At 41.6% G+C, this 21,573-nt stretch overlaps 1 protein-coding gene across 1 annotated transcript; it reads right to left on the bottom strand.

Moving 5' to 3' along the window:
• Window positions 1-1,948: 1,948 nt before the first annotated feature.
• Window positions 1,949-3,875, bottom strand: dlx3b (distal-less homeobox 3b). Its single transcript, XM_063482135.1, has 3 exons — window positions 3,533-3,875; window positions 2,551-2,735; window positions 1,949-2,266 (listed from the first exon to the last, which is right to left on the bottom strand). Exons 1-3 carry the CDS (start codon window positions 3,873-3,875, stop codon window positions 1,949-1,951), a joined length of 846 nt encoding a protein of 281 aa, XP_063338205.1.
• Window positions 3,876-21,573: the final 17,698 nt, after the last annotated feature.

The raw sequence follows: 21,573 nt of genomic DNA, 5'->3' as shown, positions 1-21,573 counted from the left end.
AGCGAAATGATTTAGGGAAACCCGACATCATGTTGCGATGAAGTTTCATACATTAACGGCTCCACTCATGGGGGCATACCATTCTTGTTACTAGAAGCAGTAGAAAAGGTTATAACCCTCCCACACCCCTATCCCCTGCCCCACCCTACGTTTTCTCTCAGTGCGTAATGGCGCTTTGGTGGTCCATGTGGATAAGCTCGCCATTAGCGGCTCTCCATCATGTCAGTTTTGGGCTGCATATTTAATAACGCAGGGTTTATGTGGCCAAACCGAGGTTATTGTCCACTGTCGTTATTTATTAGCTGACGCAAGGGTCGAGGCTGGGGAAGGGAGTGGTGTGTAGCTGGGGAAGCTGTTTTTTTTTTTCTTTCTTCTTCTTCTTCTTTTCCTGTGACAGCCTTATTGTAGCTGTCACAACAGTCGCTGTCGTGTTTATGAAGCGTCCCTCAGGTAATTCATATAGGTGTTTTCCTCGGCTTTTGTGAGCGCACACACAGCCGAGCCTGTTTTATGTTATCACCTGGGAAAGCCCTTTTGTGGGATAAAAATGTGTCTTTTATCGTCTTCAAATAGTGGATAAAAGTAGGTCATTGTGTGAATGACGGTAGTGAAGGCGAGGAGAACTAGTCTGCCAACGCAAAAGGAATGAATAAAACTTTAAACGGGTGCGCGCACTCTCCCACACACACAAACGCGCTTGTGTTTTGTCGTACCTTCAATATTTGACACTGTTTTCATCCATTCTTGTGCGCGTTCATACGCGCGTGGGAGATTCCCGTCGGAACAGTCTTGCTTCACCTACCCACCCCGCCCCCCTCCCCCACTAAGACACATACACACTGAACTCTTTCTTGTTATCTGGCAGCAGAATCGTAATAAAACTGAGTGACTCCAATGTGTCTACACGTCAGCGCGCCACTAAAACCCAAGAAAGCCGCACTGTACCTGCGACTGTAACAGCTGACGCCTCTCAGCACAAATGTTGGCATTTGCCAGTTTAGAAGTTGAAATAAAGTTACGTAAAACATATATGGTAAATATATATGTATACATTTAAAGCATAGGCCACCGCTTGCATATTTGTTGTTCTTTACAAATGTCCTTATATGCTATAATTATAATGTCTGCTTCCAGTGCAAATAAATCTTCCACAGTTCAATCCAGTTCAAACTGGTTTGAAAATGCGTCGCAGTTTAAGGTGACATAAACTGAAAACACTGAGATGTGTGCACGGTTTTCCAGTGCGTCTCTCGACAGGCTCTTTATGAAAGGGGCTTCACACACCACGTACAATTAACACCTTTATTCAATTGACAGGAAGGCAACAAGTGGACTAATTACATGAATATAAAAAAACAAAAAAGGTTTTTGAAAGCACCACAGTGCAGTCGTTCCGTTTGAACAAATATGATCATAGTGGTTCTGCATATAAACACATATTTACAGCCTTCGACATTTTGTACAAATCCATATAAATATGACCTGAGTTGTTTTGAGCGCTCTCTACAAACCCACAAGATTTGATGTAGCATGGATCAACCGCACAGTTTTGTTTTTTTGTTTTTCTTTTTGCTATTATTCGGTTTGTGTATAGGCATCTTATTTATTTAAAAAAAAAACTTGCATATTTACCATTTATTCATTTACAAAAGAAGGTAAGGAAAAAACTGAAGCGATAAATAATTTAAAAACACGCCAGATGTCCGTTAAATATGCTGCCACAAGTGATCAGAAATCCCTTATGTGCTTTTGTGAATGGAAACCCAGTTCTGAAACATTCTTGATCATCTAAAAAAACAAAACAAAAAACAAAAACAAAAAAAAAAACACAGCAATGTTTCATCTCAGGTTTGTCTCCCGGTCCAGTCATCGTTTTCTCTGCAGAGTCATTGTGGAGAGACCTCGTTTGAAATAAAACCGAAGACAGAAATCTGCTCTTGAGTCAGTGTTAATAAACAGCTCCCACGCTTTGCTGCGGGACTGGGTGGTGCACGGCTCCCGGGTGTTGTAGGTGTGATCCCTGCTGGTACCAGTGGTTATTATAATCCTCCAGGTACGGCGGCGATGAACTGTGCGTCGGCTGCGGCACCTGAGGTCTGCTGATCGGGGTGTTCTGAGGGGTGCTGCTGTTGTCCCAGACTGCGGGCGATGGCGGGGAGTTGCAGGCCATGGAGTCGCTGGCATTGGGACTGTGCTCCAAGGGAACCTCGCCGTTTTTGTACAGCTTCTTGAACTTGGATCTCCGGTTCTGGAACCAGATCTTGACCTAAGAATCAGACGATCAGCATTAACTGTTATGTTAAAATGTTTGTGATGATTCTAGTTTATTCAAAGAGTGTTTAACTTCAGGATAACTGCGCATTTAATTGTTAATCGTTTACTTAAATTAGGGATATCCAATGCAGACACAAAAAGCATATATGCTGTGCGTAATTACGCACCAGGGTGTTATTAAAGGTTACGTTATTGGCCATACTGGGGAAACCCTGATTCACGTGACTTTAAAGCGCTGATCAGTTGGAAAATGTGAGGTGTTTACAGGCGGCTTACCTGCGTCTGAGTGAGGCCAAGCTGAGCCGCCAGCTCCGCTCTTTCGGGCAGGGCGAGGTATTGTGCCTTCTGGAAGCGTCTCTGCAGAGCAGCAAGCTGGTAGCTAGAGTAGATCGTCCTCGGCTTGCGAATCTTTTTCGGCTTTCCATTTACCATACGAACCTCCGGCTCTGGCTCTTCTTTCACTGCAAATAAATAAATAAATACACACATAAATAAATATTGACCACTGAATAAAACTTCGAGCGGCCTCAAACGCTTAAACATGAAACACCAGGAAAAAAAACAAACGGTAGCAGTCTCACGGTAGTAAGACTTTTGGCGATATGGGAATTTAGCCAGGGAGGGGGGGGGGGGGGGGGGGGGGGACAACTGAGAATAATTTTCCTAAATCAAAATAATAATAAAAATCGGAGGCAAAGAAGGAAACCAAATTGTAACTGTTCACGCTTTAAAAAAAAATATTTTTCTCTAAACTTGCATTTCACTTCAAAGGTTAAACGTTGGTAACATTAAAATTTATGAAGTGAATATATTACCATCTCTAACCCTTACCGGTTTCTGCATGCCTATTAATTGCTGTTTCAGTCCAGGGTAGGCAATTATAACACCACAGTAGCATAAAACAGCACGCTACTACTGGACAAATGTTATCTTTCACGCATGACTACACAAGAAATAAAATAATCAGTGAGCACCACGTTGCTTTTATATTTGGAATACTTTTATGTTTGGATTACTTGGATATCTACCAATTGTTATCAAATCAAAATGACTTAAAAATGTGCGCCAAGTTGGCATTCAAATAGGAAATAAAGTTTATAATGAAATGTAACTTGTTATAAGGGATACGTCTTTTTTAAAACCAGATCGTTTTTACAAGAGGGCAACAAGTGATTAGATTTAAAGTTTGCGTAGATCACATTATGCACACTGGAGATATACAAAACAAAACACAGCCTGTGATTATCTCTTCATTTACCTGAGCCCGGAGGTGAAGCTTGCAGGTGATCTCTGTTGTAATGTCCGTACTGTCTGTAACCATTCGTGTATGGGTATTCAGATTTGGTGGCGTACGCTCCAGCAGCTCCCATTCCGTTCAGATTAAACTGGTGATGGTAAGAGTTCATGGGCTGCCCGTACGGCTGACTCTGATAATATTCATGATGGCCGTGGGCCGTCTGTCCACTGTAGTAGCCCATGTCCGTCACGGACGACTCGGGCAGAGTAGGGGAGTCCTTGGAGTTCGGATGGCAACTCATAGATCCTGGGAGATCGGTCAAAATACTCGCAATCTTCTTCTCGTACGTCTGTCCGGCGCTCATTGTGAAAGCAGTCCCCCCAGAATAAAGAAAGTCCACTTGTGGATCCTTTCTTCTGCGGATTGCGCAAAGCAAATTCGCAACGCAGAACTGCTGTGTGCGCGCTCTTTGAACGCACGACTGTGACGAGCCTATAGTCCACTGAAACTCTTCCAGCTGCAGAAACTTGGTTGTGGCATTGCTCTGCCCCTGTGACACAGTTATAAAGAACTGAGCTAGTGCTGGCTTCCTATTGGTTCCACTGCCCCCTCTCCTCCTCCTCCTTTGCGCTCCGGGCGAAGCCTTGGCGAAAGCCAGCCTTTAGCTAAGAGCGCATAAGTGCACTCATAGCCCATTGCCCCGAGTTTTTCGTTCCCTTTACATTTGAATTTACCTGTTCACGTGGGAAACGTGAAGTATTGCATTTAGAGACTGTGTTCAAACTTAAACCAAAGGCCCAGTTTTCTCCCCAATTGCTCTACAGGCTGCATAGTGGGTTCGTGGTGCTTCAACACAAAAGTAGCCCAGAGCTTTTCTAAAGACTAATCCTTCAGCCAGGTCGTCTCCTCAATGTTTTATGCAATGTTTTCGTAACAGTACCAAGAGATCAGACATTGCTCAGCATGTTGAAAAGCTGCATACCCGTCTCCCACAGACTCCTATTGTCATTTAAAGGTGTTGGCGGACGCCGGACTTTACGTGAAAGAGATGCAGCAAATAGATAAAAGACTCGTTCAACTGATAATGCCTACGGCTGGATTCCTCCACACTGTCCGTGTTTTGCTTTTTGTAAATGCAAATCCCACCAACACTGTTTAAGATGACGGTTAAGAACTGCGCTGTACCAGTTCTTAACAGTCTTTAGAGAATATTAGATGTAAAACTGTAGTTTTATTATATAATGTTTTTTATTCTAATATTATCAATGATTAAAATCCGTCCCTTCTCACTTATACAACTTTTTATTATAATTTACATTGTGTTTCTCTTGGCTTAGGTCCCTCCTGATGAAATCACAGTGCACAGCGCCCCCTGCTGTGCGAGATTGCAAATGTATCTTTCATTTTCTTCCTGCAAGAAGGAAAACCTGGAGCTTTATACAGTTAAAGGTGTACGAAGATTGTTTTTCTATCTACAGCTTAAAATTAAAATTTTGAATGAGCAACTTTCATAGAATCACTATTAAGGATTAGTTAAAAACGTTTTAAGTGAAGCTTCTGATTTGCTTTTATGCGACTCTCTAGATTCTCATGTGTTGTCAACTGCCGCCCTCTTTAGGTAAATTCCTGCAGCACCGCTCTGTAGTTTCAAAAGTTCCGTTTTTAAATAAGACAAATTTAAAGGTACCCGGTTGGTGCTAAAATCTGATCCCGTGTTAGAACCAAAGTTAAAAGAACTCTAAAAGAAGAGGTCTAAATGTTTAAATGGCATTGAGACAATTGATTTATTTAATTTGCAATAATGGGAGTGTAATGTTTGGTAAACCATTTTCAATGATTATTTATGACAAGCAATGTTGGGACTAACGCGTTATTAAGTAACGCGTTACAGTAACTACGTTATTATTGTGGTAACGAGCACGGTAACTAGTTATTATGCCAAAATCAGGAACGCGTTAATCGTTACTGGGATTTAGATAGGGTGGTTATTCGTTACTTCTTGTGGTGGCTATCACGGAGCTTCCACAGATTCAGTAACATTAGCAAGTGGTGGAGGCCAGCAGGTGGATGAGGGAAAGGGGAGGCAGGAGGAAGAGAGAGCCGAGGCGGCCGCCGGTCCGAGTGTCAGGTGAACTTCAGGTAAGAAGTTGTGACCTGCAGTCTATCTGGGTCAGACATAAACCAAGTTTAGGTGCAGTTTATTTTCGTTATGCTGACTTTTTCGTACTGCGTGCTAGCTAGCATGACGGAGTTTCTATACAGCTGGGCGGGTGCTATGATGTTACTGATGTTGAACTTTATTTTATTCATAAGGTTAATGATTAGAGTTGCTAACCATCCCGTAAAAAACGGAATCGTCTCGTATTCAGAGAAAATATCACGCGTTTCGTATTGAGGTGAAAAGGAACGCAGTTTGTCCCGTACTTCAGCTACAATGAAAAAGACACAAAGTTGGAGTTATTCTGCGTCTTTACGCTGTCAGCTGCCTCTTCTTCTCTCATTCTTTCCCCCTCCCTCTCGCGTTGCTACTTCAATCATGAAACTGATCAATGATCAGCTGATCGGCTTTTCTCTCTCGTTTGTTTATCGCCCACTTTGCGCCAGAAAGAGGAAACCAGTGGATGTCGCGCTAAACAACAGCAGCACGTTTAAGCTTGATCAGCTGTTGTTAGAATGTATTTAATATTAATTTCTAGTATCAGCTGATGTTTGCTGGAGCCACAGCTGTAAAAGCTGCTGGTCATGGTTGGTTTGGTTATCTGGTGAGAGGGAAACATGAAGATGAAACCAGGAGATGCCCTTACTGAATCATCAGAGCTGAACAGGTGATGGAGAAACAGGTTTACCTTTTAGGTGACATGAATGAGTTGAAGGGAAGTTATGAACTGTTTCTGAGAGACAAATAACACCAGTATCCTTTTTTTATGTAGCTGACAGCTGGTAACTGTGCAGGGGCGGGTCTAGCAAAGTTTTGCCAGGGGGCCAGGTAGGGCATTAACAGGGAGAGGGGGGCACAAAGAATTACTTTTCTTTCTTATTCTCATTTAAAATATCTAGCTTTTAAAAAATAATTATCTGAATCTTACAACAAACGATTGATAGATTGATACATATATACCATCAGAACAGTGTACATCACTGTCACAACAGCGTTTGTTTTCATTCAAAGGCTTTATGATTTTTCCTATAATGGTGGGCAGATTTTTTTGTCCCAGTCCAGCCCTGTATGCAGCTCATCTGCAGCCTGGTGTTACCTACATCTTCCTATTTGGAAGGCAGAATTTCCGAGTTCTGAGTACAATCAAAGGACCACGACTGCAGTTTTTGTGTTGGATGTAAAAAGCGCACATGACGCTGTGACGTAGGCTAGAATCATGGCGGCACTCAACGACGGTCCAGGTGTGGGATTTCTCTCCTGGAAATATGCACATTATTTTTTCCTTTCTATTGGTAGGTGGCACAGTGCACTTGTGGCAAGTAAGCAAGCTAGAAGACTGGCAGTCTTGCTGGGTATCCAGTTACAGAAGCAACACATTAACAAGAGAATTCTGAGTAAAACCAAAGTTACTTTCCCTAGTAACTAGTTACTTTGAAAGTAACGAGTAACTTGAAGTAACTGAGTTACTTTTGATAGAAGTAACTAGTAATGTAACTAAGTTACTAATTTAAAGTAACTTACCCAACACTGATGACAAGTGAGAAAAAAGGCTGACTAATATTTGCCTACATTTGTGGAAGCCTATAACCTGATATTGTAATTTCAGAGACATTAAAATAACACCAACCCTTTCGATAAACATAAATCAGTCATGAAGCGTAACAACAAATCATCTGCTCAGAACCTCGGTATCATCTTTAACCAGTATCTGGATTTTGTATCTCACATCTCAAAGCCCGTCCAGTCTTTTTTTCTTCACCTCATAAATATTGCAAATTGCAAAAAAATCAAATCTTTACTGTAATTTATCTGAAACTTTTAGTACACGCTTTAATTTTCTCCCTTCATGTAAGATGAAGAGACCTTTCATCTTTGCATCTCTCACATATCACGCCTATTCTCGCATCTCTTCACTGGCTTCCCGTGAAATTCAGAATCCACTTTAAAATCATATTAACATATAAAGCACTGCATGGACAGGACCTGCTATATAGCATGTCATGATGTGCCAGATGTTTTCAATTGGTGCAAAGTCTGGACTGCAGGCAGACCACTTCAGCACCCAAACTCCTCCCACTAAGCTGTGCTGTTGTTATAGATGCAGTGTGGAGTTTAACATCATCTTGCTCAAATACTCAAAGCCTTCTCTGAAAAAAATCTTACAGGGATGGAGAATATATTGCTGTAAAACCTGAGTAGGCCTTTCAGTATTAACGGTACCCTTCCAGATGTGCAAGCTGCCAACTCCATAGGCAGCTCCATACTGTCAGAAATGCAGGCTTTTGAACTGGGCAGTGATAACAAGCTACAAGTCTCTCTTCTCTTTAGTCTAGCAGACGCAGCATCTGTGCTTCCCAGAAAGAATTTCAAATTTCAGTTTTTGTCTGATCACAGAATAGTTTTCTACTTTGCCTCTGTTCATTTGAAATAACTGAAACATGCTCACATGTGGCTTCTTCTTTGTATGTAGAGCTTTAACCTGTATTGGTATGGCACAAAGAGCTTTGTCCAGAAGACAGTCATTTCTGGAAGTGTTCCTGAACTCATTCACTGACTTCCACGGCATTTTAATCCAGTGTCACCTGATGGTCTCAAGACCATGAGCATCAAATATTGATTTAGAATAGAATAATCCTTCAATTGTCCCACAGAGGGGGGGGGGGGATTTGGTTGTAACAGCAGCAAAAAATGCAAACACAAACAGAACAGGACACAGGCCATGGAACAGAAGCACACAAAATTTTTACATATTTACATCATGGACAATAGTTACCAAAACAGTACTGTACAGTTATTAAAATTAAAGTACAGATAAGTGGCAAACCCAGGTTGTAGTGTGCAAACAGAGCAGGATACTGAAATATGTTTAAATAGTTAAGAATATTTAGAATATTTAGAAAAGTACAGATTGTGTATTGTACCTGTGCATTAAAAATTAGACATGTAACTTCCAATGAGTTAGTATATATAAACTGAGAAAAGTAATGTGCAAGTTATAACAGTAGTAGATGTTTGGTTGATTAGTACAAATTACAGCGTTTATGTAAACATCTATGTCTGTTGGGAGCAGTTTTGATTGTACAGTCTGACAGCTGCAGGGAGGAAGGACCTGCGAAAACACTCCTTCATGCATCTAGGATGCAGCAGTCTGTCACTGAAGGAGCTCTGCAGTTCAGCAACATTTACATGCATGGGGTGGGAGACTGTCCATCAGAGATGTTATTTTGTCCAGAGTCCTTCTGTCTCCCACCACCTGCACTGGATCCAGGGTGCATCCCAGAACAGAGCTGGCCTTCCTGATGAGTTTATCCAACCTCTTCCTCTCAGCTGCCAATAAACTGCGGCTCCAACATACGACAGTGTAAAAAATGACAGATGCCACCACAGAGTCATAGAATGTCTTTAGAAGCGCTCCCTGGACTCCAAATGACCTCAGCCACCTCAGCAGGTAGAGTCTGCGCTGATCCTTCCTGCAAAGAGCATTAGTGTTGTGGTTCCAGTCCAGTTTATTATTCAGGTGAACACCCAGGTACCTATAAGAGTCCACTATCTCAATGTCCACTCCCTCGATGTTCACCGGTGTCAGTGTGGTGGGTTTGCATCTCCGGATGTCCACCACCAACTACATGGTTTTCCCAACGTTGATCAGCAGGTGTTTCTGCTGGCACCAGTCCACAAAGTCCACAGTCCACTATCTATACTCTGAGTCATCCTCACTTGTGATGAGGCCGACTATGGTAGAGTCGTCAGAGAACTTCTGTATGTGGCAGTGTGGGGAGTTGATGGGGAAGTCTGCAGTGTAGAGAGTGAAGAGGAACAGTGCCAGCAGAGTTCCCTGTGGGGCCCTCGTACTGCAGACCAGCGTATCAGAGACACAGCCCTGTGTCCTCATGTACTGTGGGTGTCCTGTGAGGTAGTCCAGTATCCACTGGGACATGTGGTGGTCCACTCCTGATAGCTCCAGCTTGTCCCTCAGAAGTCGTGGGTGGATGGTGGAGAAATCAAAGAACATGATCCTCACAGTGCTTCCAGGCTTCTCCAGGTGAGTCAGAGCTCGGTGCAGGAGGTAGATGATGGCGTCCTCCACCCTGATGCCAGGCTGGTAAGCAAACTGCAGTGGATCCAATGAAGACTTCACCAGGGGGCGCAGATGGTTTAGAACCAACCTCTCGAGGGTCTTCATCAGATGTGATGTCAGGGCTACCAGACCTCACACGTTGTCTGGTTATATTTTTCACCTACTGATTTGCATTATTTATGCTCACCGGCCACAACTCATCTTTGGGTAGATGAGTCCATCTCTGGTCCATCACATACCTCAGGTGCCTTACTGGCTTGAGATCTGGTGACAGTGGTGCCCATTTGAGTACAGTGAACTCACTCTCATTTTCAAGAAGCCAGTTTGAGATGACTTGAGCGTTGTCACATTCCACGTTATCCTGCTGGAAACAGCTGTCAGAAGATGGGTACACTGTGGTCATAAAGTGATCCACATGGCTGTGTTGCAGGTGTTGTCTATGCCAAATTGTGACCCTGTAAATGTTGCAGCAGAAATCATCAGTCCAGGACACATTTTCCCAATGTTCTGTTTCGTCAGCCAAGCCAAAGTGTAGCCTCAGTTTTCTTTTTTGGTCAACCAGTGTGTTCTTCTGCTGCTGTAGCCCATCTTCTTTAATGTGATGTGTGTTCATAGATGCTCTTATCCATACCTTGCTTGTAACAAGTGATTCTAAGAGTTTTACCTTGAGAAAAATGTAATTTGTTTGCCTTTCAAAAGCAAAGAAATAGAATGAAATTAATAAGCGACAACATTTGACATGTGGAAGTTCCAGTTTTGTTGTGAAACAGATGTTGTAATACTGCAGAGTTACCAGTAGATGGTGCAAATGTTGTAAAAGTCATTAAAGCTAGTTTCTTTATTTCAGGGCACATGCACGTTTCTATGAAGCAGAGTGAATATACAATCATTTGTCAGAGTACTATGTATAACCAGCTAATACTGTCCTCCAATAAATCCCATCTTTATGGAGGATCTCATTTTCAGCATGAATTCAAATATATGGTATTTTTGGAGAATAACCAGCGACGCCGAATTGTTTTGCATTCGTCAGAAGGGTGCTTTAACACTTTAGCCTGTATTCACCATTCACCTGTATTTACATTATTTGAATGGACAAAACACTAAAAGTCAGTTTGGGTTTACCCCCTCATATTTCAACAGCAAAATGACTACACAGTTGAATTAATACATGTCTTAAAACAAAGTTGGTTAATAAAACAGTCAAAGGACTGTTTTATTAAAGTCCCATTAGACTACATTAATTTGAACTGAATTTATCTTTTAAAGTTTAAACTAAGCTCTCTGTCATATCAGACATGGGACCTTCTAATACTAGTGGAAAAAAAGGGCTTCAGGCTGAGTGCAGAACAACTGATGCTGGACTGTTAAAAGCCATTTGTGTTTTGAATGTGATACTGACTTTACTGTTACTTGATAGTGCTGATCCCCCACACCCCAAGAACTCCTACATTTCTGGTTTTGCATGTCCAGTTCGACATAGTGCTGCAGAAGCCAGTCATAAATGCGTGTAAGAGTCTGTGTCTCGAATAACTTTAAAAGGAAATGTGCAATATAGGCGAGAATCTTTTGGTCAAATGAACTTCTCAGCAAGTAAGCTGATCAAACCCTCACAACACGGTAACATGAGACAGCATTCAGGGTCATGTTTTGTACTTTTCTAATGCAGTGTGTAAAAGTGGAACAACTGGCTTTGGGCCAACACAGGACAAAAGCTCAGACCTTTCAGGAAGAAAACCCTGCAATTATCGACTGGGTTCAGCCTGATTGTTGTCGACCTTTAAAAAAAAAAGTACCTTTTGTACTGTACGTTACAAATGAAGCAATTTCCCCCCAGAGAAAGCAATTTTTCCCATTTTAAACTTTTAAAACAGAGTCATCAGTGTGATTAAAGGAAGCACTCAAGGACAAATACTACAGACAGTGACCCTCGCATATGACACATGAAGAGGGGATCAGAGGCAGTTGACCTTTTTTTTTCTCAGCACCTAGATAAGATAAAGATTGCTGTACTGCACTTATCAAAGTTTAATTCCAAGTATAACTATTCCTTGTGTGTCTTGTCCCACCTCTTCTCTGGTTTTTGATTTTCAAAACACCACCTTCGCACTCCAGAGTGAAATGAGTGTCCCTCAAAGTTAGGAAGCCCTCGGGACAAATGTTTTACATTCCTTCTTTCTTTAACATTTCAGAAAGAATAACAGAACGGCACTTTTCACACAGAAATGGCACATTTATGCATGCACTTACTACCAGCTCTTACATCTGCACCATAGGGATGTCTATAGCAACTCTGAGTGTCATATTTACAGCCTACACGCATAAATTAAACAAAGGGACCCCCCATCAGTAATGTGCACGTGGTCCTACGTACACACACCTACATCGAGGAGGATGTTTAGACCTTAATTACGCCGAGTCTGTGTCGCCAGAGAAACAACCTTATTGCTTCCTACGCCCCCACAACAATCAGCGCAATTTTATCTGCCTTTGAAAACTTCAAGGCAGCAGCGCGGAGCTCCCGGAGATAATGAAGTGCCCGGTTTGTGCTGATCTGACTGAATGGCCAGCTCCCTCAGGGAGTCAGAGCACTCTCATGAGTGGGAGACTTGGGAGTCTATTAAATGCTAACTCATTCATGTATCTTCTTTTAGTTCTGATTAGAGATAAAAAGGAAAGTCAAGGACTTTCTGACATCTACATGATGTAGGCCTGTGCACACAGGCAGAGAAAATCACCTGAATCTTTAAACTTCAACTTCTTTTTGTGATTAAACGCTTGCCAGCATTTTCCCTAAGTTCTTCCAGGTAACTATACATAGTCTGCAAAATGCATTACCCGGGCAAGACTTAGTATAAATGCTCAAAGGGAAACTCAAGGTCATCGGAAAGCTACTACAATAATTGGCTTCCCCTGAAACTGGCAGACAGTTTCAGGGCTCCCATCCCTGAGCTTAAAATACTTGACTTGATCTGGGACTTTTTTTGGAACAAATGATCGCTCCAGCTTCCCAGTGGTGTTGTAAGTTGGCTTGGTTACATGGAACTGAAGCTGTTCTCAGGCTTCCTCACACCACAGCAGCGTGCTATGTGCAAAGATTTGTGTACATGTGTGTGCTGTATACTGAAGTGGACCAGAGGAAAGAGCCCAGGTATGTGTTCCCAGGGGTCCACAGCTGCCCGTGGAGCTAATGGAAGACATATGTGACCAGAAGTCAAAGGGCATACCCCGTTTCTCTAAACACACACACACACACACACACACACGTAAACATATCCAAAACACCTACTAAAGTTAAATGCTCCTCTGCAGGATGTCTTCCATCCACACTGGGTTCTTCCTGTGGGCTAAAAGTCAGAATTGATCCGCGGCTATTGGCCATCTGTTTGTTTTAATGGAGCACTAATGACACTTGTCTCTCTGCCATCACGCTAAGGAGGAAACCCACTTCCTTTGAACATCTGTCTTTGTTCTTCTAGCATCATCTCCTATTCTGCACTGTTATATCTTTAATTTGTGTTTTTTGTTTTGTTTTTTGTTGTTATTTTACTTGTCACTGTTATTGTGCTGATATATAATCAAACTGTGCTAATGAATAATTTTGAGCAAAACATAATGGGCCAAAAATAAGTACTAATGTTTTTTTGTTTTTGTTTTGTTTTGTTTCAGTAAAAAAGTTCTGAGCACTTAAAATCCGAGTGATAACCTCTGGAGCTGAAAAATGAAGGCAGCATGAAAATGCCAAATGGTTTACTGAGTGGACCTCTGAGACTGACTCTGTCCCCACAGAGCACCACGTTAAAAGGCCAAACTTTAGAGCAGGAATAGACATGTTCACAGTCTAGTACCAAAATAGCTTTATTTTCTGAAGCTAAATCCCCCCATTTCATATCAGCAGGAAAAACTGTAAAACTTATTTTTTAAAAATACAGCACACAATCCAAAACTGAATGCCATCCATCATATTTTTTGAAGTTGTCCACTGGGTCGCTTTAGAGTCTTTGCCAGGCCGATTCTTGTTACCGTGGACTTATGTTTGACATCCCTGGTTTAAATGCAACAGAGGGGCAACATCATGACGTCAACACAGGAAAACCTGTTTTCATTATATTCTCTACTGTCGTCAGTGGACAAGTTAGGAAAATATAACATTTAGAAGGCAATGTCAGAAAATAATACTAAATATGCTATTATTAGTACTAGTAATAAAGTTATTTTTAGGAGTGCTGTGATGAAATTTTGGGGTGCTTGAGCAGCTGCTGTATCCTAAAGGTCTCTTGCAGTCTATAAGACTGTTTTGGTGACTAGAAATACAGTGATACTTTCTGTTAGAAATAATTATTATCTGTGTCTGTCAGATGCACCTATATAGGCAAGTGCATGAACTATTTTGGCTTCCCATAAAACCTTACTAACCACGGTTACTAATTTGAGCCAATGACTGTATAAAAGACTCAAGTCAGTAACTCAGAGTTCAAATATGTGCCTAAAGACAATAACTGAAATACCTTAAAGTAATGAAAAAACCTGTGAAGTAGTTAAAATGTTGAAAAGGCTAAAGGTGACTGATAAACAGTTTAAATATGTTTCTAAAAATAAACTGGTCAAATTACAATGATAACTGATAAAAGTTAAAATCAGTGGATAGCTAAATAGATAAAATAGCCAGTAGTAATAGAAAGTGGTGCTTATATGCATATTAAAAACTATCACTGGTTATTTTCATTTTAATCATACCAAGCTGTCCAGTATGACTCCACTGTAATCAGACCTCCCACTGTGATGACACACTACTTCAACAAGTATCCACTATTTAACAGTTTAAAAGCAGGCACATAAACAAACAGCCTCCTGGATAGAGACAACAGGCCTATGACCTGTATAGCATTCCATGTCAATCAGTATTTAAAACACTGCACTGCACTAATTGAGTGGTGTGCGAGAGCAGAGCCAACTCCATTGAGCTGAACAATAGGCAGCCTAACAACCCACTGTTTGTGTGTTCCTTTTCATACACAGGAAAAAAAGGTGTCCACATCAATATCCTGTGCATCCTCTGGCCACTTCCTCTTTGCTAACCTTTTTTGTTTGTTTGTTTATTTTTCATTTTAATTTTTTATCTGTATTACATCTTTTTGTGTTCCTCACATAGTCTGTCTACTCCATCGATTCAGCTGGCACCGAAACCAGAAGCTGCACAGATGCATCCGTACAAGTGTCCCCATCTTGGCAGCCCCAGCTTCCCTGACAAGAATGCACCTATTCTCTGGCTCCACTTTGCCAAGAGTGGATGAGTAAGAGCGGTCCGCAAAAACAGCTGTTCAGGGAGTGATCAAAAGAGAGAGACTTCTTTGATTACCACCCCTTTGTTCACCCACCACTCAAACTTTTCCATTCGTTGAGGCCACTCTCTAAATGGGCCATGAGCCAAGTGGATTCACAAGGCTAGACTTGCCATGATTTGTAATTTAAAGCTATCTCCTTCTTCAGCCAGCTGCTATCCAGAACCTCCCACTAAACATTCATTTAAACTATGTGTAATATTTGCAAATGACTCCTGGTACCAATTTTTGACAGTCCATCTCGACCCTTCACCCCTTTTGTCATAGTCTCTTTTAGCACTGATCCCTGGAGAGTGAATATACAGCACTCTCCTGAGTCTTTGGGTTGAGATGCCCTCTCCCAGGATTTAAGCAGGAAGCCCCACCCAAATCCAGACATGTTTGTTCGGGCTTAGACTGAAACACACAAATTAGATGAAAGTGCTTCCTTAGAAGCAGCCTAGCTATAAGAAATCTGCAGTCAGTGTGACACCACTTTTTTCCATAAACACTATCAAATGTATTGGCATTTCTGCTTCTGATCTGACCTCACACATTAACAGTAATTCACTTCTAGTTGTGGTGTAACTGTTAAATAAAATTCTAAAATCCGAAGAGTTTCACATTTTAAGGCACATAAAATCAGCTAGTGTTCAGCACCTTTCTGTGGCCCTAATATTGCTCCCACTGACTACCTTTGACTGGAAAATGAATGCTTGAAAGAAAAATCACAGAAAAGTCTTGTGTAAGACATCCACCTACTTATCTGGTGGGCTTGTTAACACAGCATAGATTTTCGTAGGCATGTCTAAACATGGCAAAAGTCGGGAGTTCCCATTCCAGCACATTTCGCTCTCAAACTCTGTGTCTTCTCATCTCCGTGTTTTTGAATTCATGTCCCTTGAATTAAATGTTGCACATCTGAGACAATCAGGTGCTAAAGCCAGCCTTGGAGTGTTAGTGTGAAAGTATATGCAGAAATATTTTGCTGCAGGGGATGAGTATCTTACCACCACTCCCTCCTGTATTGGCGGGGGGTTTTTTTTCCCCTTTCCTATTTTTCAGGATTTGGTGTCCCCAGGGAAGAAGTAAAAACACCAAGTCTAGACCAGAAAAACAGAGGCACTTGTTCCTCAGGGGGTACATTTACTTGCTACAGATACAGATTTTAGAGTAGATTAGCTAATTAACTTTATCTGAATCTGAACTTTTTAATATATATGTATATATATATATATATATATATATGGCTACATACTGAGTCGGTGGGCATTTTTGAGTGGTATTGCCACCCATCCTGTTCCAGGCCACATTGTGAAGTGCGGTGCCCCTCAGACAGGCCTCTCTGTATTTGCCTTGCTGCTGAGTTCCTCCCAGTGTCCCTCACAAATGAATGGATATTTAATGATCTGAGAGGGCCATTCAATTGAGTGGAAAATGCGCAGGGCAGCTCTGCATTCACACACACAGAGTTAAAGAGGGACAGAGTGGATTAGCGCACAGGCACAGTGTTTTGTATGAAGAGTGGTACGCACAAGGTTTTAAGAATATTTTCACAATTTACCAGTACGGAAAGTCTTTCCGATGTAAATCTTTGTAGCTCCTTTGTCAGGAAGCCCAGTTGCCTTAACTGTGCAATCAGTTTATGAAACCTTCCTGCAGTTTTATTACAAATCCAATCTTGACCATCTGCCAATCTCAGCACGTTGAGAACCAGGAGCCGCTCGTCAAAAACCAACGCATGTTTCCAATCAAAAAACACATCTTTTTATGCCCCAACATTTACTTGCAGGTCGTGCAAGATATAAACAAAACGGCACCATGTGGTCACGGAGCATCCACAGCAAACAGCCGATCAAAAGAGGGCGAGTGTTTATAGGAAGTCTAAGGGATAACCAGTGAAGCTGGGGTCAGGAAACCAGACAGCCTACAGTATATGCTGCACAGACAGGAAGGAGGCTTTATAAAGCAGCACTGTAAATCACAGCAACTCATTTCACCACAGCAGAGAGATAGAAGGAGCAATGGGCCACCACACTGTGTTTGCTGTTCAGATTTACTGCGTTTGCCCTCCAGATTGTCTCATCACTCAATGGTCTGTCCACGGAATAAAATTACGCCCAGTCACAGCAACATGCATCAGATTTACTACCCTGTATATCTACCTATTATCCAGGGTGAAGAATATTGAGGTTGTTAACAATTGGATTAGGTGAATCTAAATGGGAATATAATTTTGGGGGTTTGTCGAGGCTACTTTCAGAGACAATTGCATGCCAGCTCCCCATCTTTTCATGATGCTTCATCTCCAGCGATTACACTGTTGCAGCACACAGTGTTGCCCCGTGTACCCATAAACATAATGTTGCCCTCTGTGACAGAAAGGAGATTGTTTAAGTCTCTGAGATAGATAGCTGCTCCTTTAGTAAACATTGCAGCTAAGTGACGGTGTGGGCTTCATAGGGTTGTTAAGTATCAAGTTCTAAGTTAATGAGTCCCCATGGGTGGAGGAAGAGGGGTGAAATATTCTCCTGAGCTCTCTGACACACATACAAAAGCTATTCCTAATGACTAGTGTGGTCAGAGGGAGTTTTGTTATGACTGATTTCTGACTAAAGGTCAAGCTGGTATCACTCCCCAGAGAAATAGCTCCTTTACTCTGCCACTCCTTTGAAGATCTAACTGTCATATATAACTAAGTTGCACTGGGTGAATGATAACTGTATTGTTTTGGACATTTTTCTTGTGGTTATTCGTTCTCTATCTTTCAGGCTGAGAGTTCATGCCCAAGGTTATCGGCCCTCTGGGCATTAAGCCAAATCAAACCCAGCCTCCCCTCGGGCATTTCTTTATGTAGACCTACCTATGACTCCTCAGCACTGAATTGTTCTTTCAAACAAAAGTTTCTCTACGAGCAGAGAAAGGAATGCTGCATCCAGTCGCTCCGTTTTAATGATTAAACCCTGCTGAGAGGGTGTCAGTGCTTTAATTTCATTTTTGCTCCTCGATGAATCATTAACTTACATTCCTCTTACTTTTAACGCAATGTTTCATGACAGTTTAGAATTGATTAATATTTGTTATTTTGTGTTCCTGTCAGCAAATCACACTAAGTGCATTTCTAGCAGGTTATATAGTCCATTAAGAACATTCCTGTCACCCCCAGCATTTGCAAAAACAATCTCAGTTGTTAGTTCTTCCTGAGATTACAGTGATTGGTCCAAGCCAAATAACCTCTTAAAGGTGCCTTTTTGCACCTTTAAGAGGTTATTTGGAGGCTCAGCGTTTCTCTCTCATAGCTGTGTTGTACACTATAGCAAGCAGCCAGTGAGCTTCTTGGAGTTTGGCGTAGCTCTCTCTGAGGGGAACAAAAATCCGTCTGTACCGACACTTTTAAAGGTCACTGGGTACCATGCTATTTATTTGTCTTGTTAGAGTCTTTGTCACCTTGAGGTTGCCAGGAAGTTACTGTTCACTCCTCAGAAATAGCCTGGCACTCCCTGTTAAAGCTCAAATCATTAATTTCTTCTTTTTTTTTAGTTTGGCTTTTCTACAGCTTACAGAACTGGCTAAAGGATAAATTAACCAATAACTGGTTGGTTTTGGGCAGGTAAAATTATGTTTTCCTTTTTTCAGTTTTAATGTAAAAGATATGAAATTGCTATCAATCCTTAAGTCAACTCTCCAAATGCAAACTACTCTTTTTAAAGAAGTTTAAAGATAAACTGTGTTCGGTATCTGGGGACTGAGTTAGAAATGAGTTTGTGAATTGTGGAATTGAAGCAGCTGTCATGCAGTCATTACATCCTACTGTCTCCCAGCTCTCTATCTGAAAGCTAAGCTGAAAAACAGGTGCTTCTGGACAGTAGGGAGAGTGTTCAGGGCCACGCCTTCTTCTTCAGGCTATACATTCCTATGCTACAGCACGAACTAGAGGACCACTCTACACCCCCTGCCCCAGACATGCGTGGGTCCTAAACCCCTGCTGCATTTCCTTCCTGTTACACACACAAACCAAACACAGACATGTGAATCCTGACATAAATCCCCCCATGCTCACATGAACAAATGTGAGCATATACTCTCAAATATTTACACCTACACAGACACATACCATGCACACATTTGTATACGGCACACATGCATGGAAAACTTCAAACGCTACACTCCCACTCCCAAATATGGATTCTGCAAAACCGCAGAAACAAGGAAGATGGAAATTTCAGGCAAACTGTTCCATATATAACCATAATGTGTGTGGTGGCCCTAAAGGGGGTTCCATCCTTTGCTTCCTCAATCTCAAGCTAAAGATCTGTCTAATAATGAGATTTCAGTTGATAAAATGGGTAAAATTCTTGCCTTCATACCAAACTGTCAGTTGTTTCTTACTGTTGTGAACATTTGTTGGGAGATATAATGGGGCGATGTGACTATGACCTCTTTATGGACTGCCCTACAGTGGTGCAGTGCTGCCTGCAACTTTTTTCTTTAAAAACTAGGGAATGCAAGTTGGCTACAATATGCAGGCTTATGAGAATAAATGTCATATTATTAGATTATTCTCATGTTTTATTCATATTTTGTTATAAAAATAGATTCCTTTGGGGCCACACAGCTCAAGTCACACAACAGGGGGAAAAAATGGAATTTGTTGTCTTTTGTCTCCTGCTGGTTGGACAAAAGTTCACTTTATATAGGTATAATAAGAGTGCAGAAGAAGTTGTGTCCACACTGTTATAAAGGACAAATTATTTGTGTGCTGTGTGCATAAATACTCTTAGGTTTCCTGAATAGATTGTGTTCTGTCCTGCGAAAGGTCATTTGAGCCCAGCAAGAGTACTGGCTGGAGTTTAAACAGACCACAGTGTCCTCGACAGACATTACCACCGCTCGGAACATACTGCCTTCATAGCAACTCTCAGCTCCATGGCAACAGGCAGCTCAGCCGTCACCGGGCAGCCAGGGCTCGGTGTGAGAGCGTGCTGTGCTTCATATTTAGTCAATGTCCTGCTCTGTATGTTCTGTTCTCCGGTTCAGCTAATATGGATTAATATTCATAGAAATTCAAGATGAGGATGCCATCTAGTTATGCTTTAAAAAAAAATCTGTGTAATTTCAGGTTTACGAGGCAGGAGAGTACAGTACAAAGTCCTGTCAGGAAGATTAATTATTATGGGACTGTTATGGAGGATAATGATGCCCTCACATTTCTGCTCTTTCCACAGCCCTCTACAATACACAAGTCCATTTCCACTATCAGGCATTCAGATCAGAACTCCACATAGCATCCACCCCGTCCCATCAGCCTTCAGCACTGTGTCAAAGGAGGCCTTCATAGAGCCACAAAGCAGCAGGAAAGCAGAGCATGAAGATGCTATAAGCATATAATCCTAACCTGATGAATTAAGTGGATGTTCTGTTGCAGAAAGACAAACATTGTAGTAATTTGAATTAGGGGAAGGGTTGAATTTAGGTTTTTGGGTGGGTTATGCACCATGGTGATGGGGGAGGGGATGGTGGTTGGTTTGGTAGAGAAAAAACAAAACAAAACAGGAAGCCGGGAGATAAATTGCAAATTACATTCCATGTGTGTCTTGTGGGTTAACAGTTCCAGAACAGAGACTCTAGGGGAACCAAGTGTATTTTGTTCTTTTCCCCCATGGTTCACAGAGACTGGTGTTAGCTTACAGATGGGTCAGGGGAATACATATTTAAAAGTCGGAACATTTTTTTCTTGCTATATGTAGGGTCTTAAAGTGAACTCCTGTTTTGTGACTAATTTAGATATTTAGATATAGTTTTTGTATTTTTTAAACTCCCATTAATTCTATGAAAAGAAACAGAGTCATAAAAGTGATTTACAGCTGGCTGTCAGCGCAATTTCACAGTTTATTGTATGATTCACTGCTAATACATAGAGACAGGGTTTGTCATTATCTGTCAGCTTCCTAGGGGACACTTCTCAGGTGATAAAAAGGCAGGTCTAAGAGCTAAAGGGGTTAAGGATCAGATGTTCTGCAGCCCTTTTACTATGGAATGGTATGGCATAGACCAATCTAAAGGGGGAGGTCAGGCTGCTCATCTCTTGTTCTTTGGTCGCTTTAAGTTCCTCACAGGACATTTGTCTTCCGCAGAGTTGGAGTATGCTTGTATCTGTTTAACATCAGAGCTGTACCAAATGAGTGCCTCGATAAGGTCACAACAGGATGTTGACACTGTACACACAGGCATTTTGTGCACTCACCTGTGTAAAAGAAGAACATTCATTTGCAAGATAGTGCCCCAAATGTACCAATGCTACTATACTACAACTGATTGAAAAGTATAGGGTGTCAGACACATGACCTCCAACAAAGATCCAGGGCAGACTTCATGCTACACTAAAATCTGTGGAATGCAACTTAACCTGCTCGTTGCAGTTGTTCTCTTTGTTTTCCAACACACTTTTTCTTGTGTATATCCAAACAGTGATGGTGAAGACCTATGAGCAGTTGCAAGGACTAAC

This window comes from Pelmatolapia mariae, linkage group LG8 (assembly GCF_036321145.2).
Source record: "Pelmatolapia mariae isolate MD_Pm_ZW linkage group LG8, Pm_UMD_F_2, whole genome shotgun sequence".
Taxonomy (NCBI): Eukaryota; Metazoa; Chordata; class Actinopteri; order Cichliformes; family Cichlidae; genus Pelmatolapia; species Pelmatolapia mariae.
This window is presented reverse-complemented; position numbering and strand designations above follow the sequence as displayed.

Coding starts and splice junctions, on each gene's coding strand:
- dlx3b (XM_063482135.1), bottom strand. CDS start 3,875: ATGAGCGCCGGACAGACGTACGAGAAGAAGATTGCGAGTATTTTGACC. Junction 2,736..3,532: donor AGCTTCACCTCCGGGCTCAG/GTAAATGAAGAG, acceptor ATTTATTTGCAG/TGAAAGAAGAGCCAGAGCCG. Junction 2,267..2,550: donor TTGGCCTCACTCAGACGCAG/GTAAGCCGCCTG, acceptor TCTGATTCTTAG/GTCAAGATCTGGTTCCAGAA.